This window comes from Microtus ochrogaster, chromosome 8, assembly GCF_000317375.1.
Source record: "Microtus ochrogaster isolate Prairie Vole_2 chromosome 8, MicOch1.0, whole genome shotgun sequence".
Classification (NCBI taxonomy): domain Eukaryota; kingdom Metazoa; phylum Chordata; class Mammalia; order Rodentia; family Cricetidae; genus Microtus; species Microtus ochrogaster.
Window position 1 is genome coordinate 32,530,045 of NC_022015.1, and position 16,087 is coordinate 32,546,131.

The following is a 16,087-nucleotide window of genomic DNA, read 5'->3' on the forward strand; positions in this document are numbered from 1 at the left end:
CTCACCAGTCTCCGCATCCCCTGAGTCTGGGCAGTCCTCCTCTCAGACTATGCTGTCTGTGTTGTTTTTCTTGAAATTTTCGTCAACATTCTAAACTCTGGGGGTTCAGTGCCCTATTCTTTATTTACACAAGGCAATACTTTTGCTAATTTTAAATAATTTTACCTGTGAAAAGACTCTAACACATGTTCAAGGTAGGGTCCACTATTCTATTTTACAGTGCTGAAGAATTGCCAAATATATATAGGACTCTTGATTTTGTTTGTTTGTTTGTTTGTTTTGTTTTTTTGTTTTGAGACAGGGTTTTTCTGTGTAGCCCTGACTATCCTGGAACTCGCTCTGTAGACCAGGCTGGCCTCAAACCCAGAGATCCACCTGCCTCTGCCTCCTAAGTGCTGGAATTAAAGGCGTGTGCCACCACTGCTCAGTGACAGAGAATCGTATCATGAGAAAAAAAATGTATTCTTTTAAAAAACTTGAGACAGTACCGAATGTAGTTCTTCTGGTCTGTGGTCAGTGTTTCTCTTTCCTTATTTTGCCAAGGGATGCATCTCCAAATGTTTTATGGTAGAAAATATGATTAAGATGACATAAAGCTGGGCATTAGTGGCACACACCTTTAATCCTAGCACTTGGAAGGCAGAAGAGGGCAAGTCTCTGTGAGTTTGAGGCCAGCCTGGTCCTACAGAGTGAGTTCCAGGACTACACAGAGAAACCTTGTCTTGAAAAACCAAAAAGAAAAAGAGGAGACTCATGTATCAACAGAGTCAAGGGCTAGCCTGTGAAGGCTCTCCATGTTAGTAGGATGGAGGACCTGGGTGTTCTCTCTCCAGAATAGGCTTCCATAAGATATTAAGGGAAAACATCAGGTGAGAAGCAGAGAGACTCTTGGGCATAGCCATGACTTGTGCCTCATGTAAGGATACGGATGTAAAGCACAGAATGCTCAAACTTCCAGAACTCCCCGTGTCTCACTGGTGCCACAGCTACCAACCTGGAAGGAATGGGCCTTCGGGTCCTGTGCCTCCACCCTGGAAGTCAGCTGTTGGCCACTGGTGCAGAAACAGTGTTTTCTCTGTATCCTTAAGTGAAATAAACAAATGGAACATGTTGGAGGGGACTGATGTGTCCCTCCGTCTTGTTCCTCATTAGTTTCAGTAAAAACAAGCAAAAGGCAGAAATTGCAGCAAAATTTCACAGCTATCAAGTCACAAAATGTTAAGCCCATTCATCATTCATGTCACATGCACACAATACAGCATATACATAACACACTGTGTGCCATATTCTACACACCACACTACACATAGGTCATACCATGCACATCCTATACACACCAAATCTTCCGCTCCAAACATACATAATGCCACACACTCTCAAACTATACACAAGACACCACATTGTGCACACACCATGCTACACACATTCCATACACATCATAGTACAATACTACATAACCATACACATATGATATCACACATGTGCCACACCACACATACCAAACTGTAACCGACACACCACAAACACACATATGAACATATGTATATGTTATACCCAACACATATCATACTATATGAATACATCAAACACTATGCCGTACACACACTCCACCATACCACCCACACTTCATACAATACACACCACCGACCACACAACATGTACCATCCACATACAACATTACAGCACAACACACACACATACCACACATCCCCTACATCACGTGTAATATACACACATACAGCACACAGACTACTTCCTCCCTGATCTAGTTGTTTTCAATGATGTGAAATAGGGGCGGTGGTGGCACAAGCCTTTAATCCCAGTGCTCGGGAGGCAGAGGCAGGCAGATCTCTGTGAGTTCGAGGCCAGCCTGGTCTACAAGAGCTAGTTCCAGGACAGGCTCCAAAAAGCTACAGAGAAACCCTGTCTAAAAAAAAAAAGAAAAAGAAAAAAGAAAAAACAATGTATGGGACATAGTGGAAGCCATGCTCCAAGGCAAGCCAACAGCTGTGAATACTCCTGTGGGTGCAGAGGATCTCAAATCAATAACCTGCCTTTAATTCTCCAGATAACAGAAAATTATGAACCAGAGAGGGAAGAATAAACCAAACTGAGAATAGGGGAAGTCTGCTGTTTCAAAGTTGTTTAAAACAAAGAGGGAATGGGAGAGAATTCTGGATCTGGGGACCGGAGGTCAGAGGCCACCACTGAGGTTGGCCAGGAACCACCGGCCTCTCTGGGATCTGGAGAATGCTGCTATTCCCAGGAGACGTTCTGAAGGAGCTGTCTGGTAGAGGTCATGCCCAATGTGGGCCATGCCTGGTTGAGGTCGTAGCCTGTGGGAGCCATGTCCCACGGGAGTTGTGTCTGGTGAAAGTCGTGTCCCACGGGGGCCATGTCCCAGTCAAGCCCCAAGGCAGGCGTCCTCTGTGGGAGGCAAGCCGAGGTTGTCTTTTCCTATGAGTCTGGCCAGGCCTGAGGGTAAGGCCTCCTAGGACCCTAGCCCGTGTCCCTATGGCACCTGCTTCTTGCTCTCTGTCTTGTTGATGATGCTGATGATTTGCTGGAGGGATCCCTTGGCCTTCTTCCTGTTGCCCGGTGAGGACAGAAGTGGGAGCCATGTGTTCCAGTAGTGCCGGGCGGCCATCATCACCAGGGAACTGTTGCCTGCCAGGCCCCCATACCTGAAATGACATGCCTCATCCCAAGTTACATAGGTGGCTCACTCAGCCACACCTTTCCCCTGTTACATCCAATCCTGAAGCTTCTGAACTGTGTAGGGAAGGAGTGGAATCTGAATAGTACAGCTTTGGCACTGTACGGCAGGCACCATGAAAAGGCAAGCCTGCCATATCTCCGCCTTAGCAAATTGTATGGGTCAGGTACTACCCACAATAGAGGGCAGTGACGGGCTCTTCTGGTCTGGTCCTTGCTGTGTCTACCTGCCCCTTGCCACTTAAGCCCCTGTATGCTTAGGGACCCTCCAGACAGCCTTGGTACCCACTCAGCTCACAGCTCTATTGAGTTTCTCCCAGTACTGCCCATGGATGTCCTGGTGTCTGTGAGCTCGGCTACACCACAGGATGTAGCCGAAAGCTTGCTGGTACCACCCGTTCCCTCCCTGGGACTCAGGAATGTCCCCACAGCATCACTGTGGCACTACACCAGTTTCCCCTCCCCCACACATGGCCAGCCCATCCCCAGCTGCATACTTGGCACTCTCTACGAACGTCTTGGAGGCTGCTAGGCGTAGCTGCTTCCTACCCTTCAAGTTTTCCATGATGCTGCGGCCCCGGATGCAGGACACAGTACACAACATCTCTGCGGCCAGCTTGGCATCGGTCCTGGAGAGGGCACAGAGTGATTTAGAGGAGAGGTGGGGGGTGATGCATGCTGGCCTCCACTTGCTGCAAATGCTCTCCTTTCATCCATGGCCCTGAAGGTGCATTCAAAGATGGAGGTGTGTTTCCAACCCACCCTGTGCCTTAGCGACGTGCCCAACTGATAGATGATGCAGGACAAGTGGCTCTGCCTTTCGGGGCCTTCCTTGCCAGTGACTGAGATGCCCACATTTGGTCTGGGTGTCCTGGGCATTCACTGAGGAGATGGTCTCTCGGTGCTTGCATTTACAGAGATACTACACATCAAGGCCAGTGGCAGTTCCTGGAGATGCCCACCCACAGAGAACTTTGGGGGACATGAGAATCAGCTCTGTGGGTGCCTGACTGAGAGACCTTTACGAGAGATCCCAAACCAGAACGAATTTGCAGAGTCCAGTGAACCACAGAACCATGGGACAGACTCCTTAACTGGCTGTTAGTCATTTCTTTGGAGTGGATTTCCCATCTATCAATGGGCCAGGTAGAACCATCTGTTGGGTTCTGTCCTCAGCTAGGCTCTGCTCCCTGGACAGAAAGTCTTGTGTCGCTCTGCACTCTTTGCTCAGAGGGACACATAGGACTGCAGTGCCATATCGGAGCAGCACCGCGGCCCTGCGGATACTCACCTGGTTCCCAAACCAGGTGCCGCAGTGGTCTGGGCACCTGCAGAGTTGGGGTGGGGTGGGGTGAAAGGTGGAGGGCATGCTCAGCTCAGCTCAGCAGCACGGATTTTATTCTGTGAGCAATATACTTGTTCTGGCAACATTTCCTTTGTGTCCTGGTGCTCTACAAGAGGCACCTGCTTGCTGAAGCAAACAGCCAAATACGTTCCAAGGAGGCAATGGGGGAAGGTGTGTCTGACCCTAAGCCTGCAAGGACCTCCTGTACGGTGGGAATTTGTGGTCTGAAGGTAAATGGAGGCTGGGTAGTAATTACTCCCCTTCATAGGTGGTAGGCTGGTGCAAAGAAGGCTGTGACCCTAGCCTGGGGAGTGGCAGTTGGGAATTTTGACCCTTGCAGCCAGCAGGGTGCAATGACAGCAGTCACCAGGAGGAGACAACAGTGGTCTACAAAAGACCTTCAGAGGGCCTAGCGCAATCTCCAGGTTTCCTGTCGTTGTTTGTAAGCGTGAATATCTTTGCTTTATTTATTACACGGATTTCCTTTATAAATTAGAGTTGCTAGGATCACTGATGGAAGAGTGTGCTAGCCTGGCCTGGTGCTGTGCCCAGTTCTCTTCCAGTGCCCAAGCAGTTGGTGGCTGTGTACGGAAGCACTAACAGCAACCCTTTTTGGAGGGATGCGCAATTGGTTGGCATCTTCTAAGGACAATGTTGGAGTAATGGAAGTGAATCTTGCACAGGGTTGAATAGGACCACCTCTGCCAGGCCTCGCCTGACCCCACAGGGTGTGACTTCTAATCTGTAGTCACCTCGTGTTCCTGGCCCCCACCCTTGTGGCCTTGTCAATCTTCCCTGAAGAGCCTGTGATAAGTGGACTTCAGCTACTCTGCTCGCCCACTTCCCCTTCCAGCTCACTATGAGGTCTAAGTAAGAGCGAGATTAGTGTGGGTGAGATGGTTCAGTGGTAAAAGTCTTGCCCGCTAAGGCAAGGGCACTGAAAGACTTTGTATTAGCTGCTTTTCTCATGGCCGTCACCAAATTCCTGAAGAACTATTTTTTTGGGTGGGGGGAACTTGTTTGGGTTCACAATTGAGAGAATATAGTCCTTCATGACTTGTGGCAATACTATCTTGTGAACATATCTGTTCCACACTCTAAGAGACCAGAACTTTTGCTGGACCTCACAGCCTTAACCACTGTGTGGTCACTCAAGATTTAAGACTGCTGTGTACTCAAACCTTTTGTTGAACCTGTCTTTAAGAAACAATATAACAATCAACCTTATTTGCCTTGGGTTTTCATAGCATCAACTTCTCCAACCTGAGCTAATACATAGCTATGATCTTAAGTTATGGACTTGTCCATGTCCCTGCCCCAGAAGATGCGTGTGTATCATTTGCTGAAAGTAGCAACTACAGAGGTTGAAAGCCACTCCCTAAAATCTGTGATAATGGTTGGAAGCCACCATTTGTGGATATTGGTTGATAAACACTTATTGGTGTCTGTTGTCTGGGCCAGTTGGAACCAGAGACCTGATCCCTCGTTAAACTCTGTTAGCGATTGCTATAAAGCATCCTATTCCTCCTCCAGTGATGCTTTCTGTGTGGTCCAATAAAGACTGACGAAAGCGCTTTGTTAGACACACACAGACAGAACAGACGAATGCTGGGGGTGTTGGGGGAGGCAGACACAGTCTTCAGGCAGGCACAGATTCAGACTCATGCACCAGACAGACAGAGGACAGAAGACACAGGGAGCATGAAGCAGATAACTCAATCAGGACTCGCTCTTAGTTAAATGACTCAAAGGGGAGGAGTTTTTCTTTCTTCCTTTAATGTGATACGGCAAAGGATGCCTCAGAGTTCATGGCTAGTGCGTGTAACCAGAGTGATGGCACAAAAGACAGGAGCAGGAGACCATTGGCCACATGGATGGGACCCACAATTAGAAAGCAGAGAGAGGTGATTCTGGTCTCTACTGGCTTCCTCCTGTCCCGCTTTGTAATTCCGTCTCTGTCCCCAGCCCGTGAGATGGTGTCACCAGCATTCAAGGTGAGTCCATCTGTCCTGTTAAACCTCTGTGAGAACACCCTCAAGGACAGCCCCAGAGGTCTGCCTCATTAACGTCCTATGTGCGTCTTGATACGATCAAGTGGAAATTGAAGTAAACTAACCACTACACCTTGACCTGTTATCAACTTGACACCCAAACACATCACTTTAAGCCATAACATCCTCTCTGTGAACTGAAGTTTTAGGGGAAAATGTGGTAAAGATTCTATAGGACTGACCTGGAATGCTGCAGCTCCAAAGTCAAGACTACCTTGGGCTAGTCCGCCTAACAGCCATTCATGTGTCATCTTGGTATTTGACTTAACATGCTCCTAACTACTGGAAAACCTTTGAAATGTATTAATATAAAGACACTGGATTCCACCAACCCAAAAAGGAAGAATGTCTTCAGATAGCAGAGTTCCCTGCTTTTCTGTAATCTGCCTTTCTGCCATCCCCACCAGTGTGTTGAGTAAATACATTGATTTAGGATTTATTTTTGTTCTGTGCCTAACAAGGTGCAACTGCTTTCAAGGAGGAACATTTCCTTCAGAGCAATCTCATCTGAAGCCCTGCTCCCTGTGGCTCAGAATAAAGCTATCTCCGATTTCCCCTGTGTTTGCACATCACTGGTCCCCCAGTCTCACGGCCCTCTCATAATGGAAAGTGAAGCAATTCTAACTTCCAAAGCCTTCAGAGTTTTAAGCGGTTCAGTCTCTTCTGAGACTCTGGCCATCTCTCATTTATGAGTCCCTATAAAATACAATCTAAAAGTTACAAACTTCTAATATACAGTGATACAGAACAAACATATCCAAAGAAACACAAAGCCAAAGAAACACAAAGCCAAAGAAAGACAGACTCAGCAGGGTTGGAACCAAACCCTGCAGCTCCCACTCAGCATCTGGAATTACCATTATAATGGAATCATATGGGTTCAGCAGCACCAAGGAGCCCACACCTCCAATTCTATCACCTGCGATACACATAGCCTCTCTCTCAGGATGACTCCGCTCATGTCCACAGTGTTCCTTTGTTGGCTCCTGTGGTCCTGGCATCTCCAACATCCTGGGTTCCCTACTGCAACTTAAGTAACACCTTCACATTTCATAGGGTGGCTTCTCAGCATCTCCCTTCTGGAAACTAGACTCTGTCACACATTGTCTGGCCCTAACGACTTTTCAGAACTTGGGTATAAGCCTCTGTTAATCTCTCACTCTTGAATTTTGCCTGCTTACAAAACCAGCATCATGTGGGCATTGCCAAGTTCTGTTGTTAGCCTGAGAAGTAGTTAGGTCCCCTTCTCCCAAAGCTGTGGTGGTCTCTGTACCCTGGCTCAATCTGGGAAAAGATGTCCCTGACAGCTGCTTCTGAGCAGAAAATACTTTGTGTGTCATTTTTCTTTTTTTCTTTCTTTCAAATGACTTTGCATTTCCAGAGGCACCTTTCCTGTGCTCTCAGGGCAGAACTTTAGGTTCCTCTCCAGTGGCATTAAGACCACATCTGCTTTGCTCAGGCACAAGTTTGGAACCTGCGCCTCTCCTTTCCTCACAAGATTGTACACTTTTCTTACCTTGTTGCTCCTTATCACTGTAGATCTGACTAGGAACAGTGACCAGTAACCATGCCACAGTCTGGTCATTGTGCTATCATGGATTTTCCATTACTTTTGAATTCAGCCTTACTAAAATAATCAGGACACGGGGAGAAAGCAGCCAGATTTTCTGTTGGAATAGGACAGGAGTGTGACCCAGTCCCCAACAAAGCTCTTCTTCCTCTTGAAAACCTCACGAGCTGGGGCTCCCCTGCCGATCCCTCTAGCATTCTATTCTTCTACACTCTGATCAAAATGGTCCACTGAGTTTTGCTTACAGGGTTTCTAGGAATTCTCAGTCCTACAAACTCTTCCACATTCCTCCCACAAACCAGTTCTAAAGGCCTATGAACCACATGAGCAGGTTGGTCAAAGGAACAGCACCCTACTCCTCGGTACCAATGCTATGTCCTTGCCCCTGTGTGTGCAGGGGGTCTAGACAAGTGGATGCTTCTGTTACAGACATTGCAGGGCATGGGGCTCTGCTGATTCTCAGACTCTCGGCAGTTGTATGAACATAGTCTTGGAGCTGTCACTGTGAGCAAGGCACATGCTTGGCCTTGTCCTCATAGGTGTCCAACCAAATAAGAGGCACATGTTACATGCCCACTAAAACCTTCCAACACACCAGGAGCATATCAACGGCTCAGAAAGCAAGGCTGGTAGACATGGTGCAAGACCAGTAACATGGGCATGGGGAAGAACTCTGTGGATTTGGTGACCATTGGCCAAACTGGCCACTGGGCAAAGGAAACACCTTTATAGTCCTGGGTCATGACTCTATCTTTCAGGATACTTGGACTTGGGAAAGAAGCCAAAAAGAAGAGCCCAGAAGATAAACCATCTTGGCTACATGGGCAATTGTTACAACAGTGCCTTTTACAACAGCCCCAGATTCAGAGAGAAGGAAAGACTGATATTTCTGATCATGGCTCAACACCGTGGAACCTTGTCCAAACCATGAAGGAAGATGGACGTGTTCTGGTGCTTCACTGCTGCTGTAGGTAGAATGAGAAATGTCCCTCACTGGCTCACATGTGTGAGCATTGGTTGTCAACTGGAGGCACTGTTGTGGGAGGTTGTAGGACCTATAAGGGGTGGCACTTCCATGCTAAAGGAAGCCAGTCATTGAGGACAGGTCATGAGGTTTGTGTGGCCTGGCCTTACTCCCTGTCTGCTCCTGGTTTCCTCTTCTGCACACTTCAGCTGCCTTCCAGCATCCTGCCGTCATGCCTTCCTCCATAATGAACTGGACCTTGGAACCATGAGCCAAGGTAAACCTTGCCTCCCTTGCATTGCTTCTCATCAGTTCGCGGCAGTGAGGAAAACAACTAATACACCTGGTGACTGGCATTCTCCAGCAGTTACCATGAAGACCTGACAGAGAAGCTGTCTCCCATTTTAACAAGCCAGGGGCATTGTCCAGGGGCATTGATACACTTCAGCATCATGCATCTTGCTTCTCCCAAAATCCCTCGGACAAAGCTGCATGCGTCAGGATGGAACCGTGGTTGATCTGAGAACCACATGTGTTCCCTAAAGTCACATGCTGATATCTGATTCCCCGGGTGACGGCATAAGTAGAAGGGCTGTTGGAAGCTGAAGGTGGTGGAGTGCGGGGCTGGTGCCTCAGGATGGAATCCTGCCCGACAAGGGAGAATAACAGTGCTTTTTCCCTCTTCCACCACATGAAGTGGCCAACTTTGAGCTAGGCAGCAACAGCCACTAGATATCAACTATCATGCCCTGAACTTGAATGTCCAGCTTCTATGCCATGAGCAATAAATCCCCATTTCTTAAGGCCTCCCCAGCTGTGGTATTTTAACACAGGAGCCTCATCTAAGAGAACCATCAGCTCTTATCTATCTGTCACACACAGAGAGCTTTTGCACAGACCTCCTAACTGAGGCCTATGTGTCTTTTGAGTCCCCATTAACACCCCACATAGCTTCGCGGGTCCTGTTTTCTGTGCTGTCCTGTGGCACACACAGAGGAAGCGGCATGGCAGTCAGATTCCTGCCAAGTGTCCCTTGCTCAGCAGGGCTGCACCTCTGGCCCCTGCTCTGTGGCATGGGACATAGTCCACACTCTGCTTATGTTCCTGCATGCCTCTAGGACGCCATTGCGGAGCTCACTTACGCATTAAATGACCTCAGGTGCTTGAGGCCCATCTGGGTGGCATTATGAGAACATGCCATGGTGATCTCATGGTCGTGGGCCACGTAGGTGAAGTGGGTGAGGCGCGTCAGGGTCTGCAGCTCCACGAGGGGCTCTGACCAGTTGCACTCAGAAGCCATTTTCACCACCTTCCCAGCACGTGAGGGGAGAAGGACATTGCATTAGCAACAGCGACTCTCTAGGAGTCTGTGGCCCTCAACAATCGCCCTGCTGCCAGCTTGCTGAGCTTCACAGGCATGCGTTCAAGGATTACTAAAGATAGGCTACCGATCGGTGAAGCCTAACTGATCTCAGTTGCTCTGTCCTCATGACTTTCCCACCACAGAAGGCATGCCTGTCCCCTTATATGTCTCTGCCTGGGCTGCGATTGTGGGATGAAGAAGGACACAGAAAAGCCACCCAGAGAAGCATCTTCCTCCCACGGGTATAAAGGACTGTCCCATACAAAAGCCAGATACGTATGCCTCGAGAGACGGCAGCTGTCAGGAAGCAGAGGGAGATGTGGGTTTGGGTTCTGACTACCTCAGACAGGACCTTAGGCCTCAGTTTTCCTTGTCTTTCCTGGATGGGGGTTGTTGACTTACCTCTTGGGAAACCCACCTGAGCTAGCGGGGGAACCGTGAAGTCCATGAGACCCAGTCCATTGCACGAATACATCTCAAGGGCCACAAGGACTCTGGTTATGGAGTTGATATCCTCATTGGTACCCTGGAGGGATGGAAGGGATAGAGTGTCTCACTGCCCAGGAAACAGGGAGGAAAAGCTGTGGATATCTGAGCCATTTTTTGAGATAACCCTGTGTTGCATTAGCCGCAAGGGACAGCCAGACCACAGTATTCGGAAAGTTGACATCTGAGGCTATTCTGGTAGGAATCAACCTCTACGCTGTCTTCTTAGGCAACAAGGCATGAAATCTGCATATTTCTGAGCCTTGAAGACAGTGTTGTCTGGCCACTAAGGATGACTTTCCAGAGGGAGAAGGCTGCTGAGCCCTGGTAAGAAGTTGCTGGTCTGGGAATATCCCACGAACCGCTTCTGTCTGGCCCAGGATAAATGTCCCTCCTGAGCTCTCCCCTGCTCCCTCCTGACCGCTCCTCCCAGTGGTTTACTTGCTGCTGTGTCGGGGTCATAGGGAGGGTTTGCGAGTTTAAACTATTCCCTGCTCCTTCCCAGACCCGGCTCCCACAGGTTTAGTGTTGGGGGTGGGCTGGTGCCATATCAAAGCGATGACTGAGTAGCATTGAGCGTGGGCAGCACTCCCAGAGGCCCAGTGCTCAGACCTGGTGAAGACTTTTTGCCTTGGCTCTCAAGAGTGGCAATTTTGGTAACAGCAGAGAATAACCTCAGACCTTACTAGGCGGAAACACCCCCTTTCCAGCAACTGTGGCCACACTGAATAAGGAGAACGTCGGGGAAAGGCAGTCTGTGGGTCCCCAGGGTATCCTCGGCAAACACCTGCTCATCAGTGCCCAGTCGCTGCCCAATCTGCTGCTGCAGTAGCTGCTTGGCTTTCACCCAGGTCGAGATGAGATGCTGACGCACGCTGGTGGGGACGATGTCATCAGGCACATTTCCATTAGTGAGGTGCAGTGCAAACTCACAGACCTAAAACAAGCGTCTTCATCACGAGGCAAATCTAAGAGGGGTCCTTAAGCCATCCTCCCTCTGGCTGTCTCCATGGCTCTCTGTACCCAGGCATCAAGTTCACCTTTGGCCCTCCCCAGGGCCCTCCCCAGGGTTCGCCCCAGGGTCCTCCCCAGGGCTCACCCCAGGGTCCTCCCCAGGGCCCACCCCAGGGCCTACCCCATGGCCCACTTCAGGGCCCTCCCCATGGCCCACCCCAGGGCCCTCCCCAGGGCCCACTCCAGGGCTCACTCCAGGGCCCATTCCTGGGCTACAGGATGGAGTACCTCCAACGCTGCTCTGATCTCAGAGGAGGCAGAAAACTCCGCTGGAACATGAACCAAGTTAGGGCGCACATTCTTTTTCGACTTTTCAGAAGTCTGGGTGGGAATCCAGCTGATGATCAGGCCTCGAGCAAGGGCATCACACAGCGAGACCAGCATGACTAAATCCCTGGAGGGTGTAACGTGCGTGCAAGCTGTGCCGCCAGCAAGGGCAGGACAAGGCTCAGACCCAGGCAGAACCTCACAGCACCACGCCCACTCCTTCTGCCTCCCAGTCAAGAGGAGAGGATAGTTGTGGTTTAACACAAACCATGGGTGAGTGCTGCTGAGTGCTGGTTTGCTTCCCTCCCTCCCTCCCTCCCTCCCTCCCTTCTTCCCTTCCTTCTTTTTTTTTTTCCTTCTTGACAGATTGTCACTATGCTGCCCTGGCTGCCCTGGAACCCACTTTGTAGACCAGGTTGGCCTCAAACCCAACCTAACATGATGCATTCAGGCTTCTAATTTATTCTGGGGAAACATTAATCTAAGTTCTCATTCATCTGGAAAAGAAACACACAGTCATGAGAGCTCACCCTCTCCCCACCTCCAGCCCAAGGTGGGGTGACCGCTGAACTACTTCACAGAGTACCTGGGCCCTCAGCTGAATTCTTTGCAAAGGCTTGGAGCAGAGCCTTCAGAGGGCAGTGTTGGAGCAGAGCCAGCAGGGGGCAGTGAGGCAGCTGTGAATACCCTGGGTCATGGTGACCAGGTCATCCCAGAGCAGGCTGAGCGCCTCCTCCATGCATAGACCTTACCCGTGCCTAGCAGTCTCTCATCTCATTGCCCCCCACAATGGTCATGCCTGACCCCACAGCTGTGACTCCCTAACATAAACAGATGTGGTGGCAACACCCACCCTTTATAGCCAGTGGCCTTGACGGTGTTCAGGAGGTGACACAGGGAATCCACCAGCTCCTTCTGCCTCCCAGCCACGATGAGGTGACGATTGTGGTTTAAAACATAGACCACGGCGTTCTGCACGATCCAGGCTTCCCCTAGCTCCTGCCCGATCTCTGCAGCCCGCAGCCAGTTGTTCATGGCATACTGCGACAGGCTTTCTATCCAGGTTCTGCAACAGCACACCATGTAGCGGTCAGCTCAATATCCGGACTCTACCTTCCCCATCCCACACACCACTGAGCAAGTGAGCCTGGGCTCTCTGTGTCATCCCACCTAGGTCTGGAGGGTGTTTCAGACTGTCTGTATAGGCCAGGGAGCCAGGCTCTAGAGAGACTGTCTTGGTGCTGCTCCCCTCATGCAGCTGTCCCCAAATGTCCCTGATTACACCTAGTCCTAGCTAGACTTTGCCGTATCCTCTGGAAGTGCCCGTCTGTCCTTCCTTACGACCCAGATACTGGCAAGCACCTCTCACCATGCTATGAGTATTACAGGCCCTGCTAAGAGCTCCCTGATTTGAGGAGGGGTGTGGCCTAAGGTCTTTCCCAGGTTGCCTTCTCTCACTTCTTTGGCTGCCTTCACCCCCTGGCTCCAAGACAATCTATAGCTGTGCCTGCCCCCAGCACACATAGCCTGCCGGGTGGTACCTAGAGCAGGGCAATGTAGCCGCTCTGCACAGTGCTCGTGGTAAAAGCAACTCTCTTCTACCAGCCCAGGCTGGGAAACTTCCTTCCGTCAGGAGCCAAGCTGGTATTTTAGTGAGTTGCTAAAGTCTCTGCAGCATGCTTCTTTCATTTTGTTTTACAGTTGTTTGATTTGTCCAAGCCACTCTTAGCCACGGCTTACAAACAGCCTAGGCTCTAACTTGTATATCCTGCTTCATCCACAACTGGGTCTGGGCAAATGAAGCGGTTCTTGAACCCGTGGTCCAGAGCAGTGGCTCTCAACCTTCCTAATGCTGGGACCCTTTAGTATAGTTCCTCATGTTGTGGGGACCTCCAGCCATAAAATTATTTCATTGCTACTTCATAACTAATTTTTGCTACTGTGGCGAAATGTCATGTAAATCTCTGATCTGCAGGATATCTGGTATGTGACCCCAAAGGTATTGTGACCCACAGGTTGAGAACCACTGGTCTACAGGGTGGCTGGGACTCTCACCCACCTGTACGTGATCCACTCGGGATTGCTCTCTGGTGGTTCAGGCACATAGCCAGCTGGGTGTTGGCTCAAGTCCTCAGGGGGGATGGCCTGGTTATTCAGCTCCACACCTTCCAAGCGTAGCAAGTGGACCGTGGCCTGTGAGGAAGTACAGGGTCACAGACGTCATAGCTAGGCAGACCACAGCACTCGGGGAGCACACAGCAAATTCTGCTTCTGAAAAAGCCAAACACAAGTAAAGAGTGCACGAGGGGCCTGCACACCCCACCTGCCTCAACAGCCTGCCAATTCGTGCATCCCCAGGGGAGGAGGGCTTCCTTCAGGAGCACAGCCCACAGCCACATCACACTCTGGCAGGCGGGCAGAACAGTCCTGGTGTTCTCCCACGGCAACCGGCTGACTGCTCATCTCCCTGAAGCCTCCCAATCTTGCTCTGCAGCACCAAAGGCCTCTGCAAAGCCCACCTGGCAGGCAGATGGGGTGGGAGGACACATGGGTCAGGCCGGCCCCCAGCTGGCAGGCCAGTTAGTCAGTCTCAGCCACAGGTCTCTTTGCATGTCCGCTCTCGGCACTGCCATCTGGCAATTTGCTCCCTGAGCACAGGGCTTGTCTTTGGTCACCCTGTGTCACTAGACTCTGATGGAATAAACAGGTGAGTGCCCCCAGCCTCTGCTTTGAACCCACTGGGTAAAAGCGATGGAAATGCTGTACCACGGTGAGAGTTAAACACATGGCCAAGGCTGCCTCTGATGCTGGCACGGGTGTGGGGACTGAGAGCTCACATCAAGGGCTTCAGATACAGCTAGGTCACGATATACATGGTTAGCTTTGGGTAGATCCAGCCCTGGGTCTCAGTACCCCATCTGTAAAGAAGCAGGCCTATTGGTTCCAGGGAACCAAGATCCAGCCCAAGTCTCGGCTGAGCCGACAGAGTCATATTAGCGGAGCTCACACCTCCTTCAGGGACTTCCTAAATCACCTCCACATTCAATCCCCAAATATAACTTCACACCCAGAGAATTCAGAAATTATTTCCCATGAAGAAAAGTTACACCAACACACAGCACAATGCATCTCAGTTCACACTTTTCTCATGCACTCTTCTAAGAAATGAATTGATTCTCTCTCTCTAGAGTACAGTCTTGTTTAGGGATGTGTGTGACAAGGGGAGCCCATATGACATGTCTCTCTGTTGTGTTACTGGCCACATCCACACTGGCAGCTACGACAGCCAAGACCTTTGTGACGCACCTCAGCACTGAGGAAGGCCACCTCTGCGATCTTCCTCAGCAGGTCAGCGGACATATTTCTGTGCAGGACCACCTCAGACTGTCCCCAGTCATGCTGGGAGCCCTCGGCACCTCTTTTCTTCCTCCCTGAGAAAACAGCCGCAGGCACAGAGAGGCCCTTTTTGAGCAAGCCAAACCTCAGCAGTTCCTCCCCCACCAACCTGCTTCCCCGAGTCTCTGTCCAGCTCTTGGTGGGACAAGCCCTTCAAGAAGGGCAGCCTGGGTTGCTATAACCCTGTATTCCTCATTGTTACTACTGATCAGTTTTAAGGCCAGCTGCTGCTCAGTATTGCTGGGACCTGCCCCCAAGGGTACTGAGGCACACTCCCTTCTATAAAATGATGCCAAGTAAACTTGGGATCTACACAGTCCCCCTTTGAACTATAAACCATCTGTAGTTGACCGTGACACTGACTGCCATCTATGCATCGTGTGGTTCACTGTTAAAGGGCAATGGTCGGGGGCTAAGGGCCAGGAAGCAGGCTATGTATGCTCAGCAGAAATGCTTGTTTTTGTTGCCGATATTCTCAGACTTTCGTGGCTGACCTTGTGGATGTGGAGTCTGCAGACACAGAGGCCAGACCCAATATGTACTCAGAGATGCTGCTATCTGTGAAAAGGCCCTTCCAAACCCAAACCCATGGCCAGCATCCTTCCAGGAAGTGGCCATTGGCTCCGGGTTGTGCCCTTTGCTGGCTGTCCCGTGGTGGGCTCTGTTGGTGCAGAGGTGCTGTGGCTGCCACAGCCACCAGAGGTTCGTGACGCCCTAAAGCTCAGCCTGCCCACAAGCCGAGGGGACGCAGGGTAGGGATGCACACCTCGCTTTAGCTTTGTGGACTTCCTTGACTTGACATTGTCATACAGAAGGCAGAAGCGGGCTGCTGTGCGACACACGTCGCACACGTCTTGCTTCCAGGCCACTTTAGCCAGCTCGGCCCAAATCACAATTCTGCGCATCAGGATCCAGG

General features: G+C 50.5%; 1 protein-coding gene across 1 annotated transcript in view; it reads right to left on the reverse strand.

Moving 5' to 3' along the window:
• Cfap46 (cilia and flagella associated protein 46) overlaps positions 1–16,087 on the reverse strand; it is a 92,655-nt gene that overhangs the window by 50,190 nt on the left and 26,378 nt on the right. The window contains exons 15-25 of the mRNA XM_013347735.2: positions 15,938–16,068; positions 15,082–15,206; positions 13,835–13,968; positions 12,629–12,841; positions 11,737–11,902; positions 11,282–11,431; positions 10,427–10,534; positions 9,788–9,954; positions 3,213–3,344; positions 2,522–2,684; positions 995–1,082 (exon numbers count right to left, since the gene is read on the reverse strand). Coding sequence (XP_013203189.1) covers positions 995–1,082; positions 2,522–2,684; positions 3,213–3,344; positions 9,788–9,954; positions 10,427–10,534; positions 11,282–11,431; positions 11,737–11,902; positions 12,629–12,841; positions 13,835–13,968; positions 15,082–15,206; positions 15,938–16,068 — 1,577 coding nt within the window. The remainder of the gene's footprint in view (positions 1–994; positions 1,083–2,521; positions 2,685–3,212; positions 3,345–9,787; positions 9,955–10,426; positions 10,535–11,281; positions 11,432–11,736; positions 11,903–12,628; positions 12,842–13,834; positions 13,969–15,081; positions 15,207–15,937; positions 16,069–16,087) is intronic.